Source organism: Oncorhynchus nerka, linkage group LG5 (genome assembly GCF_034236695.1).
Source record: "Oncorhynchus nerka isolate Pitt River linkage group LG5, Oner_Uvic_2.0, whole genome shotgun sequence".
Lineage (NCBI taxonomy): Eukaryota > Metazoa > Chordata > Actinopteri > Salmoniformes > Salmonidae > Oncorhynchus > Oncorhynchus nerka.
In genome coordinates, this window is record NC_088400.1 from 58,708,449 (window position 1) to 58,724,898 (window position 16,450).

At 44.1% G+C, this 16,450-nt stretch overlaps 1 protein-coding gene across 1 annotated transcript in view; it reads left to right on the plus strand.

The window, feature by feature from the left end:
• LOC115129733 (gamma-aminobutyric acid receptor subunit beta-3-like) overlaps positions 1 to 16,450 on the plus strand; it is a 52,368-nt gene that overhangs the window by 23,359 nt on the left and 12,559 nt on the right. Inside the window, exons 2-7 of the mRNA XM_029660401.2 lie at positions 1,549 to 1,596; positions 2,268 to 2,359; positions 2,499 to 2,566; positions 10,055 to 10,275; positions 12,342 to 12,424; positions 15,492 to 15,629. Of these exons, the coding sequence (XP_029516261.1) occupies positions 1,549 to 1,596; positions 2,268 to 2,359; positions 2,499 to 2,566; positions 10,055 to 10,275; positions 12,342 to 12,424; positions 15,492 to 15,629 (650 nt within the window). The remainder of the gene's footprint in view (positions 1 to 1,548; positions 1,597 to 2,267; positions 2,360 to 2,498; positions 2,567 to 10,054; positions 10,276 to 12,341; positions 12,425 to 15,491; positions 15,630 to 16,450) is intronic.

Below are 16,450 nucleotides of genomic sequence, written 5' to 3' on the forward strand. Positions count from 1 at the left end.
CTTCCTACTCATATCAAGCAGATGTTTGCGTCTTGTGCCGCCACCTCCTTCGCGCCTTTTGGAGATGAGAGGTTTTAATGCCGAGCCCTCATCTTCGGTTGTGACAACAACGTTTTTCGTGTTACATACCCTTAGTCTCAAGGTATTTGTCCACTCAGAGCGGACTAGCGGCCCGGCGCCCCATCTTAGTCAGAAAACACACTCACCTCCAGTTGCTGCTCACATGCACACACTGCAACGATTTGCTAACCGGTGCGTTATCATAGGTGCGACAGTGAAAACGATCCTCCAGGAACTCCAAGCGTCACTTAACTTTGCCCTGTTATCTTACTTGCCACTGTAAGCTACTCTCGCCTATGCATATTGCTGTGGTTAGTTAATAAAACGCCATCCTCTCACGCAAGCTAATTAGCTGTCTAGTCGAAATCAATTTAATCAATGAGGGGCATTGGGTTGATCCATCCAGAAGAGAAAAAAAATAAGGCTATATCCCAAGGACCCAATAAAATAGTATACCTATTCACCTACATGTCCAATTTTGGTCCCCTCTGTTTACCTAGCTTTTTCTCTCATTCAGTGGGAAATGCGTCAGCTTTGTTGAAAAGAGAAGTACCGCTTATTATAGTTCTAATGCACATGGTACCGCTGCCTCCAGAGTACTGCCTTTGATTTCGACCCCGACCTATTATGCCACGATGACTCACCAGCCTAAGGTCCATCAATGAGAATTATTACGGTAATGATCAGAGGAAATCGAGAATGACCGCACTCAAATATGAAAAGAAGGACCGCAATAAATCAATGTCTATCAAAAGGTGTGATTACACAATCTTACTGAAAAAAAACACGTTTTTTTACAGTTAGCCTACATCAAACAAAGTCGTTATACCAATTGCCATAAGAGGGTACTCTAACTCCATATTTTTTGACAACATTATACTGACTAATCATATTTCACTCTCCTGTAGCACGCTATTCAATTTCTACACCATTTTACATTTACAATCAATAGTTGACAGTTCAGTTTGACAGATCTATAATACGTGAATTATTTGCACCAAGTAGACACATGTCGCACTGTCTTGTAAATTGCCAGGTATATGTGAGTTATTTAATAAGTGGTGCTAAGGTGTTTCAGCCCCACGTTTGAACTGTACAGCTCCGTTTCCCATAGCGCGTTCTGACCCTACATTAATGACATCGGGTGGTGCTGTCCACGGTGCTGAAACAAACTTGAGCCTGTTAAAATACTTATTCCTAAAGTGCAAGGCTTATCATATAAAGCACGTACAGTGTTTGGGAAAGAGAGTATGCCAAGTGTGTGCTATTATAAGAACATCTCATGGTCCAAAAACAAATTACCCACTGCAAAGCTGCTATAGCGACGCCTAAAACTAAATTGACTCAATTACAGACTTTACACTGCGTTGTATGTTGCTAGGTGTGAGTTATCAGCGTATATATAAATCATAGTCACCATGTGTTACTGTGCAGGTGAAAATGAAAGTGTTCTACTGAGTCATATTTCCTCTTGTTTTTCCCCCTCAGGAATGCAGTCGATGGAAACAAGAAGTTGTTTGCAATCTATGATACCAGGTAAGTACGTCAGTCAGTTAGACTGACAGTCCCCACGGGCTCGAGTGGTCGATTTTGATTGTTGAATAGGACTTGGAGGAAGGGAGATAGACCTCTTATAACACGTTGCAACAGGTATAGCAATTCAGTCTAGGCCTACATCTATTTGGCCCATTATGTGAAATCTTATTGGGATTAGAACATATTCAGGTTTACGGTCAATTAGATGAAAATCTGGAGTGAGAGGGGTTGGCTGCAATCCAAGCAAGTACCTTTACCGCCTCCACCGGTGGAGTCTTTGCCAGTAGCCAATATACATTTCAGTTAGGAGTATAGTTCCTTCATGTCTCCCCGTTGCATAGAGAGAGAGGAGAGAAATCCAAAATACGAGGGATGTCAAACCGAACAGATCTGAACGGTCTGAAAAGCCAACGACTTCCTCCACGAGAACTTGCCAATGGAATATTCTGATTTGTAAACACATTGTACCGTTTTTGCGTTGCACTTTTTTCACCAAAACAGTAAGGAATGTGGGCTTTTCTGAGTGGAAAATTATTTAGTGTTCTTTCAGCACCAGTGATTGTAGCTGTCGTGTGCTGCGCACAAAGGTGAGTGATTTCTCTAGTAAAAGTGTGACGGAAAAACGAACGTGCAATTTTGTAGTAAACGCTATCCTTTTGTTGTTGTTTCAGCGTGAATGAACCAGGGAACATGTCGTTTGTGAAAGAGACGGTGGACAAACTACTAAAGGGATATGATATTCGTCTTCGACCAGACTTTGGAGGTACGTTTTCAAAAGTGGGGCAACCATGTTGCAGCGTGTCCATGTTTACTATGCAGATTCGCTCATCTTGGGCTCATATTGCAGCCATTTTTTTTAATTCACTGTCATTGTAAATGATACCATTGCATTTGCATTACAGGGGCCCCTGTTGCAGTTGGCATGAGTATAGATGTGGCGAGCATAGACATGGTATCCGAAGTCAACATGGTGAGTGAACTCACCCCCCGATTACTGTAAACATTGGGACTCACACAATTGTGTTTTTTGCTTTGCTCACTTTCATATAGTACTTGAATATGTTTCTCCTGGGATTCACGTAATGCGTAAACTTTCATTCAAAATCATGCAATAATGTCCTACAATTAGAGTTATTGAAAAGTGAAAAGTAAAGTGAAAGGTACAGTATGTTCAGCAACTCCAGCACTTCAAAGAGGAGTATTAGAAGCTTAGACATGGGCATTCTCTCCCTCTCTATCTCGCTCTCTCTCTCTCTCTCTCTCTCAATTCAATTCAATTTGCTTTATTGACCTGAAGTAACAATCTACATATTGCCAAAGCTTACCTTGGAGATTTACAATATTAACATCATTAAAAAAGTAATAATCTATTGTCAACGGGACAACAGTAACAACGATAATCAAGGGTCAAAATAACCAATAAACAAAATAACAAAATAAACAATAACAATGGCATAGAGGACATGAGCAGGGATGGTTGGTCTGACAGACAATGTACCTCATCTTATGGCAGGCAGCAATGTAGTGAGCTGCCAACACACAGCTCTCTGTGTCCTCCCCCTACAGGACCGGTAGTTTGTTCTCATCAGAGAGGTCTTTGAAACCTTGAATAAGGGTTTCAAATAAGTTTTTTTCTCTCTCCCCAGCTCTCCCTCACACTCTCTTTCTCTCTCTTTGTCTCTCAAGTTCTCACTCTCTTTCTCTTTCTCTCACTATCTCTCTCTTACTCTCTCAAGCTCTCTTTCTCTCTCTCTGTATCTCTCTCTCTCTTTCGCTCGCTATCTCTCTCTTACGCTCGCTACCTCTCTCTTACGCTCTCTCTCTCTCTCTCTCTCTCTCTCTCTCTCTCTCTCTCTCATGAACGCACACACACACACACACACACACACACACACACACACACACACACACACACACACACACACACACACACACACACCTTTACCACCCCATGCATCTGTGGCTTGTCTGTGAATACACATGCCTGGGCTCAACTTCTTACAACTGTGCCTGTGCAGTGTGTATACTGGAAAGTGGCGCAGCATGTGCACAGCAGCTGTTCGCGTCTCTATCAGAAATAATGATCTCTGGGCTGCTCCCCTACCTGGGACAGGCACTTCAGGTGAGAAGCCACTTTAGGACAGCGCCAACACATTTCAAGTTTCAACGTTAATTCGCCATGTGCACAGGATACAACAAGTGTGAAACGGTATAGTGAAATTCTTATTTTGAGAATGCAGTGTTAATAATAATAATAATAATAATAATAATAATATAGATAACAATTTTTTTTTTTTTTTTTAAATAACTACGATGTGAGTTAAATAAATAATAGAATGCAAATACTGTATATACAGGTCAGATCCAGTACTTTATTCAATGTGCAGAGGTACTGGAGTGGTTGAGGTGGGTTTATACATAAAAAGTGTATTAGGATATACATGTAAGTATTCAGAACCCTTGACTTTTTCCAAATTTTGCTATGTTACAGCCTTATTCTACAATGTATTAAATTGTTTCCCCCCCTCATCAATCTAGACACAATATCCCAGAAGGACAAAGCAAAAACAGGTTTTTAGATTTTTTTGCTAATTTATATATATAGATAAAAAAAATAAAATTAAAATTACATTTACATAAATATTCAGACCCTTTACTCAGTACTTTGTTGAAGAACCTTTGGCAGCGATTACAGCATCAAGTCTTTTTGGGTATGACGCTACAAGCTTGGCACACCTGTATTTGGGAAAGATGGGGAGTTTCTTCCATTCTTCTCTGCAGATCATCTCAAGCTCTGTAAGGTTCGATGGGGAGCGTTGCTGCACAGCTGTTTTCAGGTCTCTCCAGACATGTTCGATCGTGTTCAAGTCCAGGCTCTGGCTGGGCCACTCAAGGACATTCAGAGACTTGTCCCAACGTCACTCCTGCATTGTCTTGGTTGTGTGCTTAGGATTGTCCTGTTGGAAGTTGAACCTTTGCTCCAGTCTGAGGTCCTGAGCGCTCTGGAGCAGGTTTTCATCAAGGATCTCTCTGTACTTTGCTCTATTCATCTTTGCCTCGATCCTGACTAGTCTCCCACTACCTGCCGCTGAAAAACATCCCCACAGCATAATGCTGCCACCACCATGCTTCACTGTAGGGATGGTTCCAGGTTTCCTCCAGACATTCAGGCCAAAGAGTTCCATCTTGGTTTCATCAGACCAGAGAATCGTGTTTCTCATGCTCTGAGAGTCTTTAGGTACCTTTTGGAAAAATCCAAGCTTGCTGTCATGTCCCTTTTACTGAGGAGTGGCTTCAGTCTGGCCACTCTACCATAAAGGCTTGATTGGTGGAGTGCAGAGATGGTTGTCCTTCTGGAAGGTTCTCGCATCTCCACAGAGGAACTCTAGAGCTCTGTCAGAGTGACCATCGGTTTGTTGGTCATCTCCCTGACAAAGGCCCTTCTCCCACGATTGCTCAGTTCGGCCGGGTGGCCAGCTCTAGGAAGAGTCTTGGTGGTTCCAAACTTCTTCCATTTAAGAATGATTGAGGCCATCATGTTCTTGGGGACCTTCAATGCTGCAGAAATTTTGGGGTACCCTTCCCCAGATCTGCGCCTTAACACAATCCTGTCTCTGAGCTTTAAGGACAATTCCTTCAACCTCATGGCTTGGTTTTTCCTCTGACAATGTAATAGTGTAATAGTGACTGGTAGCAGGATAAATAGATGCATACAAATGGTAATGGCAATAAATAATCAATGGACTGCAGTGTAATGGAGTAATACCTCTAATCAATTTAAATTTAGCACAGGAGCACGGAGAACAGTCCATGCCTCGGGTTTTTCATACACGTGACATTCTCAAGAACAAGACGCAAAAAGGAAAATACAGTGAGACAAATAGAAGGAAAAGATGAACTAATGAATTCACTGATTACATAATGAATGTTCTGGATGATGTTCAATTAAGACAACAAGTTTTGGATGATGTAATAGTCACCCTGGAGGATGTTCATGCGTCTCAGGATGCTGATCGAGGATCTGTTTTGCCCTTTAGATCATAACAAATGAGGTTACGTTGACACGGAGGACCTAAACCTGCATCAGCACTCCTCCTTTTGTGATACTCGACACATACGGACCCTGGTCTTGTAGTGATTCCGGTCGTTCTAGTAAGCACTGTAACCCGACCAAGTAAACCATTAATGTGCTTTGAACTTCCTGAAACCAGGGACAGTTGTTTACCTTGGAACAGGAGGCACTTTTGCGCCGCAACAATGGAAGTAGCCTGTAAGAAATGTGTAAATGAGATGCTCCTCTTTTCCCTTTGATAGAAGAATCTCTTTGAAGATAATATGTAGTCCCGTGGGGACTCTATATCTTTGAAATGGCAGAATTAGCTCTAAATCACTGGCTGGTCCTACATGTGTAGGTAAATACTGCTTTTGTGTATAGTCAGTGATCTTGGGTTAATAAGCTGTTCTCTCTCTCTCTCTGTGAGAACCTCAGTGATGGCTACATTTGCAGTTTGTTTTCCGGAGGGATGTTTTCTCTCTACTCTTAACACTGCATGGAGGAGGCAGGGGAGAGACTGTCATAGCCGTAGCCATCAGTTACCATGGGAACTGGGGTAATTACTAGCACTAACTATATGACTGTGTGTTGACTGCACCCAGGTGATGTTATAACTTGAAAAACAGTATTGACCAAAGAAAATTGATGAACGATCTGAATGGCCACTGTGCACTTCCTTTGTTATATTTCCGCAGTTTATTGAACAATAGATTTTTACTTAAATTACTGTCCATTTCGGGTTAGTTGAATCATAGGCAACTGGAGAAGAAAGAGAAGAAATGTTGTAGGGTAGCTTCAGTCAAGTTGTTGTTGTTGTATGACACGCTTATTGTGTGTTGTATGGAGGAGATACGAACCCACAAGGGACTGCAGAAATAGATAACGATTTGAATTCACTCTGAGATAGCCCGAGTAACCAGCCGTCAGTACAAGTCCCTCTGCAGAGTGTGTGTGGGTGTGTGGGTGCAGAAAATCTGGCATATGAAGTGGAGATTTTTCCTCTCTCCAACTGTTCCTGTCATAACTGTTTGCTTTTCACTGTGTCTATCTGAAGAAATCCTGCCCTTTTTACAGCCCATAGACCATACTGACCCTGGAATTTACATATAGGTTCATTTTAACGTTCCATCAGGGACTATGTGTAACCAGATGTCGAAGTGCACCATTATAACCCCTATGAATATTGGCAGGTCTGCTAGGGGCTGTGAGGCAATTGGTCTCCTGAAGTTAAGGCCGTATTTCCCAGAGTGCTGTAGGAGAGTTAAAAGAGGAGTAATGGGGTTATGCTTCAACGCTGACCCCCACTTTATCATTTATGATTGCTATCGGACATGATTCTATTGATCCATGAAGCCAGCTCTCTGCAGTAGCATGATCCCTCTACAAAGTCTACAGAGCGCGTGTGTGTGTGTGTGTGTGTGTGTGTGTGTGTGTGTGTGTGTTTGTTTGGGTGTGTGCGAGTGCTTTCTTTTGGGCTTGGCAAAAGCTGAAGATAAGTGCCCACATTTCCGGTGCAATGCTTTGGCCCAGCATCATATCATGTTGCTTGTGTCTGTGTACACAGGCAGTTATTTATCCCTTCAGTCTTCTGTGTAATTCTTGGTCGCCTCCTGCCCCTTGTGAATCACTTGTAAATCCTGTATCAAGCCTTTTATCACCATTTTAATCCTGATTTATCTATCAAACCCCACTAATGCACGTACAGAGAGATCCATTGTTATCGCGGCCAAAGCTCTGTGTGTTTAGAAGCCATTAGTATCCATTACATCTCCATATACGGCTCTGGGTCTCCCCTCTCAAAGCGTATGTAAGATCATTTCTGGGGTAATCAGCTCCTACTACTAAAGGCCCTTAGAGTAGAACAGAGGCCATGCATGCTATTTTTAACATGCTGTTGAGGTTCACTACAGAAGTGGGGAGAGAGGGTGATTTCCCGCAGTGGAAAATGGGCTTCCAAGAAAAAATCTCTGGGGGGGGGGGGGGCTGTGGAATTTGCTTTGAAAATGACCGACTGCGTCAAATGATTCTTTACTGAGTTTTGGTTGATAATTGATGATCATGTATAACCCGAATTAGCTGCATTGATTTGTTTTTATAACTGCACTTGCAATTTTGAGGATCACTGTTCCTGTAGGTTATCGCTGTTTGCCTTAGTATGCTGTCATTGATGGCTACTATGGTTATCAAGGTGGCTATTATTTCTCACACTATCCAGAGGTGTTTTAGCTAAGAGACCTCAGATGAGCTATGAGCGACATACTGTAGTTAACGTAGAGAATGTTTGCGATCAGACTGTCACAAACTGCCGGCTGACTATTGCCACTGCACTATAAATATCTCCTTTGATTTGCGTGAATCTGTATGATAATATATAGCTAAGGACCGTTTGTGCATACAGTACATGACGGCATGTGGGGACCGCATGCAAATAAGCCTCACATAGCTTCTCACAATATCAGTTGGTATTGTATTGGCTAATGACCTTGGGGTCTACGCACACATTCATCTTTCTACGGATGCACCATGTCATAAGGAGCCCATTTGTAAATGCACTAAAAGTACACAGATTTACGTCAAAGGCGTGTGACCGTAGAATTATGGATGTTGTTGGTGGGATGGTGCCGGTTCCATAAAGAGTGGTTTTGTGTGAAAGCATGATCATGATAAGCTAGTTTGATAATGAGGAGACGGGGAGCAGATGCAATGACAAATGAGAATAGTAGGCTACTGCGTCGGTCAGTATGCAGGGGATCATCACACACTGTAGGCTGAATAAACGACGCCACCAAACAAGAGCAGGTTCACCTCCCACCAGGGCCTGTGTCCCAAATGGCACCCTATTCCCTATACAGTGCACTACTTTTGACCAGGGCCCACTATGTGAGGAATAGGGTGCCATTTGGGACACATCCAGTGTCATCAGTAACATTAGGTCACTAAATTAATTACAGAATGACAAAAAAAAAAGCTTTCTTGGAGAAAGTAGTATCAGTAAAATCACAGTAATATGGACAACCATGACTAATAAGTCCTTACAGGGTGCGTTATTGAATGAAAATAGATTAAAGTCTATTCACAAGCACGCACACACACACGTGCACACACACACACACACACACACACACACACACACACACACACACACACACACACACACACACACACACAGCTAAACAGTGTGCAGTAAACATGCAAAGAGCCTTCCCCTCAGTCCTTCCAGGTTGATACTTTGAACGGAACTGAAAGTGCAGATACCTCCTTCAAGGAGATCACCACAATTGCCACTGTAGCATGACAGCATCAGTGTGATAAACTGTCTGATTCAAGGTGAGCAACTACTCCTTTATTTGAAATGCTCTGTGATTGTCCCCGTGCAAGATTTATAAGAATTCCAAGGCAGCTGCGGCTTTGAATGCAGGACCCGGCTACAGTGGTTGTGGTTATTTAAATCATTCATGCTCTTTCATGTAAAGACTTATCTAAAACTACATCCCTGACTGGTTTACAATTCTCACCCCTGGAACACTCCCATCTTGTAATACCTGAAATAATCTCCGGGGACATCATTGAATAGCTGGTTGGAGGTGTAGAGAGTCATACACTTAGTGTACATTTTGTATCTCTTTATCCTAAAAACTGATCAGATGGAGGGAGTACGTGCCCCCTCAGTTTCAATTGGCATGACGTCCTGCCTCTGGCTCCCCTCCATAGCGAGATGCAAGGACTGAGTAGGCTGTGCACTGAAATATTGGACCCAATACCACACAATGTAATTGGCTTTAGTCAGAGACCATGTGGTTGGCTCCACTCATAACAGTGCTGCTGGCGTAGAGAGAGAAACACATTGCTGTCGGGTATTTTGGAGTGTGTGGCGGAGCCACTTGGACAGACTCCTGGTACAGCCTGGCCCTGCCTACAGTATGGCTGTTGTGTAATCACCATTAGAACTGTGGCTGAATCACACGGCCATGCCACACACAGCCATGCCACACACAGCCATGCCACACCTCCTGCTGCCTGGTGGGAAGCCTTCTACTGCGGCGGCCATTTTGACACAGAGGGTCGGTAATTGAGGCGGAGTGGAGTGGGTGGAGAGAACATTTGGAACACCAGTTCGGTTGGCATGGGGATGGGTCAGAGTAGAGTACTGTGTGCCACCACGTTGCAACCTAACCCGTCACCATTCTGACAGCTTGTGACTGTAAACTCCTCATCTCTCCTCCCAAAATAGGCCTATCCACAATCATTCTCAGAGCTATGGGGTGCAGCCTCAAACACACACACACACACGCGCACACACGCACGCACGCACGCACACACACACAGGCACTGTATGTCAATCAAAAATAAGGAAGTGAATATACTACAGTATACTAACATCACCATATGTTCATCTCCTTCCAGGACTACACTTTAACCATGTACTTCCAGCAGTACTGGAGGGACAAGAGGCTGGCGTACTTAGGGATCCCACTGAACCTCACCCTGGATAACCGGGTGGCAGATTCACTCTGGGTCCCTGACACCTACTTCCTGAATGACAAGAAGTCCTTCGTCCACGGTGTGACGGTCAAGAACCGCATGATCCGCCTCCACCCGGATGGAACAGTGCTCTACGGCCTGAGGTGGGTTCCAAAGCAGTGGAATCAATGGGTTCTAGATGAATGCGTCCAAGACTGATTCATTTGAAGGGATATCACAATCTTTTATTTGATTATTTTATAGTAATAAATGCTGTGTGGTATGTATGAGCTGCTAGGTTTTAAATGTGTTTTTGAAGAAGTGGGGCATTCCCACTCCTCTCTTTTATGTCTGTTTATTGGATAGCATAGACGGAGAGGAATAATAGCGGAGAGAGTCCAAAAATAGCAGCGGACCAGATTTTTAACCATGCTGTAGTGATCTTTGTGTTCCGGAGGCAGTGGCTTAGACCACTGGACCACCTCTAGGCCACCAGCTGCTATGTTTTTGGCGAGTAAATATAATCCCTTCCCATAGGCTCAGTTTAGCTTTTCCCTCGACATATTGGTGCAGTAGCGTGTACATCGTCATGCTTTGTTGAAATATCTATTTTCCAGATATATGGTGAGAAGAAAACATGAAGAAAAAAAAGAGAATGTATAGATGATGATGACGCAAGCTCAGCTGTTGCTTTGTTATGATTCCCTGTTTCAATATCCATAACCATTGGTCTTTTGTTGTTTGACAAGTCCTGACTTGTTCATCAGGATAATGAATATGTATAATGCATGGTTTTCTTCCAAATGGAGCCATCCAGCATGGAAATTCAATGATTTTTGCATTTTAATCACTCGCAGTGGGCTTAGTTTTAAATGATACGTAGTTGTTTTATATCAATTGGATTTAATACAATGCGTTGATTCTGATCTTTTAACATCCTGTAAATCTGTTTCATGTACCCCCTCTAAAGAACACGTGTGTGTGTGTGTATGTGGGTGCATGAGCTTGACCCTGTGTACAGCTCATATAGAGTTGTGTTATTAGCTGTGTGTGGGTGTGTGGGTGGGTGCGTGTGCTTGTGTGGATAAGTGTGTGTGTGTGTTTGTGTGTGTGCGCACGTGCGTGGTTGTACTTCGTGTGTGTGTGTGTGTGTGTGTGTGTGTGTGTGTGTGTGTGTGTGGAATCATCCATCTTGTCTAATAGCTAATAGCTTCTGACGAACACACTCGTCTGGATGTAATGCATTTCTGAGATGACAGTATAGCTATACCTGGCATTCTTATCCATAAAGACATATATGACGTATTGCTTTAGATTGTGGAGCTTAAACTGTCTTAATGGTCACAGCTTCACTAACGGAGTCCAGGAATTCAGCAACTTGTGCAAACATGGTTAGATTCTGACTTCTTCAAGCCGAGGGCACGTGAGGAAGATCAATCGCTGTTGTACCGAAAATATTCAACCTCATGACCTGACCAAAAGGACAAAGTCCCTAGTGTTCATATCTATACCATTTAGCAGACACTTTTATCCCAAGCGACTTACAGTCATGCGTGCGTACATTTTCCGTATGGGTGATCCGGGGAACGAACCTATTATCCTGGCGCTGCAACACCCTGCTCTACCAACTGAGCCATACGGGACCACAGTCCACTTGTTATTATCCCAACTCAATCAATCACTCACCCTGAAACCCACGGTCCAACTGTAAGTGATAATGTATGGAATGGAATGCCAGAGTAGGATCTCCAGACATTACTATGTGGAATGTTCCGATGTTACATTACCTGTCCACTAAAGTAACCGAGACGTGAGTGTACAGTAATGATGAGTTCTGGTTCTGAATGTCGTCATATCTTAAGGTAATCTTGTCTACCGGGCTGAACCTAATACCAACTGAAGCACTATAAGTAAAGATCGAGGCACAGTTGTAGTTTCTCTTCAACAATTATAGTCTATACTGGAATGTATTCAGTTTCAGCTCTTCTTGCTTACAAGTGGGAACAGAGAGATATCCTTTCTCTCTGTGGACTTGACTGTGGTTGTTCAGGAGATCATAACGTCATGGTGAATAACATTATACTGAAATGATATGGTTTCATGCACAGATGAGAAGTTAAGGTGGATCCACAGCAGACAGTATGGATGGAGAATGTGTGTGTGGGCTCCGGTAAAGCTTAAGTTAATGTGATCCTCTTCGCCCTTGTGTGTGTGTGTGTGTTGACCTCAGGATCACAACGACGGCAGCCTGTATGATGGACCTGAGGAGGTACCCTCTGGACGAGCAGAACTGCACTCTGGAGATCGAGAGCTGTGAGTGACCCCAATACCATCAACCTCTGAAATGACAATTTCAGTATTACATTTCAGTATTTCAATATTTCAGTATAAAAAATAAATCCAGTGTAAGATTTCAGTATAACTGTAAGGGGTGCGTACTGGCGGCAGAGAAGTCAGACGCAGGAGAGCAAAAACTGTGTTTCCAAACGGGGCAGTTTAATAACAAAATAACCACCGGAAAACAGAACAATCAAATAATGGGTACATAACCCGACGCACACCAGGACAGCCGTGCACAAGCACTTACAACAAACAATCACCCACAAGGACATGAGGGGGAACAGAGAGTTAAATACACACCCTGACAGACGTACACAAGCACTTACAACAAACAATCACCCACAAGGACACGAGGGGGAACAGAGGGTTAAATACACAACATGTAATTGATGGGATTGGAACCAGGTGTGATGGAAGACAAGACAAAACCAAAGGAAAATGAAAAGAGGATCAGCGATGGCTAGAAGGTCTGTGACTTCGAACGCCGCCCGAACAAGGAGAGGGACCAACTTCGGCGGAAGTCGTGACAATAACATTTGACTATTTCAGTATAAATACTATTTATAAACTCAGCAAAAAAAGAAACGTCCCTTTTTCAGGACCCTGTCTTTCAAAGATAATTTGTAAAAAATTCAAATAACTTCACAGATCTTCATTGTGAAGGGTTTAAACACTGTTTCCCATGCTTGTTCAATGAACCATAAACAGTTAATGAACATGCACCCGTGGAACGGTCGTTAAGACACTAAAAGCTTACAGACGATAGGAAACAGTTATGAAAACTTAGGACACTGAAGAGGCCTTTCTACTGACTCTGAAAAACACCAAAAGAAAGATGCCCAGGGTCCTTGCTCATCTGCGTGAACGTGACTTAGGCATGTTGCAAGGAGGCATGAGGACTGCAGATGGGGCCAGGGCAATAAATAGCAATGTCTGTTCTGTGAGATGCCTAAAACAGCGCTACAGGGAGACAGGATGGACAGCTGATCGTCTTCACAGTGGCAGAGCACATGTAACAACACCTGCACAGGATCATTCCGAACATCACACCTGCGGGACAGGTACAGGATGGCAACAACAAGTGCCCGAGTTACGCCAGGAAGGCACAATCCCTCTATCAGTGCTCAGACTGTTCGCAATAGGCTGAGAGAGGCTGGACTGTTGTAAGGCAGGTCCTCACCAGACATCATCGGCAACAACGTCGCCTATGGGCACAAACCCACCGTCACTGGACCAGACAGGACTGGCAAAAGTGCTCTTCACTGACGAGTCGCGGTTTTGTCTCACCAGGGGCGATGGTCAGATTCGCGTTTATCGTTGAAGGAATGAGCGTTACACCGAGGCCTGTACTCAGGAGCAGGATCGATTTGGAGGTGGAGGGTCCGTCAGTGTCTGGGGCGATGTGTCACAGCATCATCGGACTGAGCTTGTTGTCATTGCAGGAAATCTCAATGCTGCAGCATGACAATTCAGCATGACAATGCCACCAGTCATACTGCTCATTCTGTGCTTGATTTTCTGCAAGACAAGAATGTCAGTGTTCTGCCATGGCCAGCGAAGAGCCCTGATCTCAATCCCATTGAGCATATCTGGGACCTGTTGGATCGGAGGGTGAGGGCTAGGGCCATTCCCCCCAGAAATGTCCGGGAACTTTCAAGTGCCTTGGTGGAAGAGTGAGGTAACATCTCACAGTAAGAACTGGCAAATCTGGTGCAGTCCATGAGGAGGAGATGCACTGCAGTACTTACTGCAGCTGGTGGCCACACCAGATACAGACTGTTACTTTTGATTTTGACCCCCTCCCCCCTTTGTTCAGAGACACATTATTACATTTCTGTTTGTCACATGTCTGTGGAACTTGTTCAGTTTATATTTAAGTTGTTGAATCTTATGTTCATACAAATATTTACACATGTTAAGTTTGCTGACAATAAAAGCAGTTGACAGTGAGAGGACGTTTCTTGTTTTGCTGAGTTTAGTTTTAGATATCCAATCACAATGGAGATTACTGTGATGTGTTAAAGGTCCAATGCAGCCGTTTTTATCTCAATATCAAATCATTTCTGGGTAACAATCACCTTACTGGATTATTTTCAATAAACATTTGAAACAAGAAACAAAAATTGACTCCCTGGGCGTGGTCGGAGTGGGGAGGGGAAAACGGATAACTGTTATTGGCAGAGATGTTTGGAACTCTCTTTCTTATTTGTCTATGATACTAATTTTCCACATGGTGATGTCACTAGGCAGGCCAAAACTCCATCCCACCAAAACAGGCTGAAATTTCAGGCGGTCTTTTCAAATAGCTCCTACACTAAAAGGCTATTATCATAATTTTCACAATTTCACAGTATTTCTGCAACCTTTGAGTGTGGAAATAAACACTGAGTATACAAGCAATATGTTACCAATATTGAGTTGCACCCCCCCATCATAACAGCCTCAATCGTCGGGGCAAGGACTCTACAAGGTGCATCCACACTGGCCCATATTTACAGTTGTGTCAAGTTGGCTGGATGTCCTTAGGGTGGTGGACCATTCTTGATACACATTGGAAACTGTCGAGCGTGAAAAACCCAGCAGCGTTACAGTTCTTGACACAAAAAGGTGTGCCTGGCACCTACTTGCATACCCCGTTCAAAGGCACTTACATTTGTTGTCTTGCCCATTCAACCTCTGAATGGCACATATACACAATCCATGACTCATTTGTCTCAAGGTTTAAAAATCCTTCTTTAACCTGTCTCCTCCCCTTTGTCTACACTGATTGAAGTGGATTTAACAAGTGACTTCAACAATGGAGCATAGCTTTCACCTGGATTCGCCAGGTCAGTCTATGTCATGGAAAGAGCAGGTGTTCTTATTGTTTTGTACACTCTGTGTATATAAAACACAGGAAGATCATGTCTTTGATGACACTGGGCCTTTTTAGCAGTTCAATTGAGTGAGTGGAGATGTAATGATCTGTGACTTAGTTTCTTCACATGGTATCCAACTCCAGTGGGTTCATTCTAACCCTGTCTTTCTTTCTGTGGTTCAGATGGATACACGACAGATGACATTGAGTTCTACTGGAAGGGAGGAGACAATGCGGTGACGGGGGTGACACGCATTGAGCTGCCACAGTTCTCCATAGTGGACTACAAGCTGGTGTCCAGAAACGTTGTCTTTTCCACAGGTAAAGCCCTTTTTTTCTTTTCTTTTTTGAATCACATGCTCAGAAAATACACATCCTTACCATGTTATTTTCCATCTCGCTTTTTACCCAACCAGTGCTCCACTATGAAACTCTTCACTGCTACTTCAGTTCACTAGTGGCTGTATCTTCCAGTTCGGATTCAATGTTATCGGTATCCTTGACATCATTTGGTGCGTGGGTGCGTGCATGTTCGTGTATGCGGGCACATGCATGTCAGGTTGTGAGAGTTTGTATGTATATGCACTTGCTTGTATGCGAGAACTCCTCACCATCCCTACCTTTTATTTGAGTCCCTGATGGCAGCCATTAAAGTTTAGTGTCCAGTCTGGCCTCCTCTATACTCTTTCCCCTCTCCCTGGCTCCTCAGTGTGCCCCCCTGTCTCCCTTCTCCCTGGCTCCACAGTGTGGCCCCCTGTCTCCCCTCTCCCCGGCTCCTCAGTGTGGCCCCCTGTCTCCCCTCTCCCTGGCTCCACAGTGTAGCCCCCTGTCTCCCCTCTCCCTGGCTCCACAGTGTGGCCCCCTGTCTCCCTTCTCCCTGGCTCCTCAGTCTGGTCCTCTGTCTCACCTCTCCCTGGCTCCACAGTGTGGCCCCCTGTCTCCCCTCTCCCTGGCTCCTCAGTCTGGTCCTCTGTCTCTCTTCTCCCTGGCTCCTCAGTCTGGTCCTCTGTCTCCCCTCTCCCTGGCTCCTGTGTGCCCCCCTGTCTCCCCTCTCCCTGGCTCCTCAGTCTGGTCCTCTGTCTCCCCTCTCCCTGGCTCCACAGTGTGGCCCCCTGTCTCCCCTCTCCCTGGCTCCTCAGTCT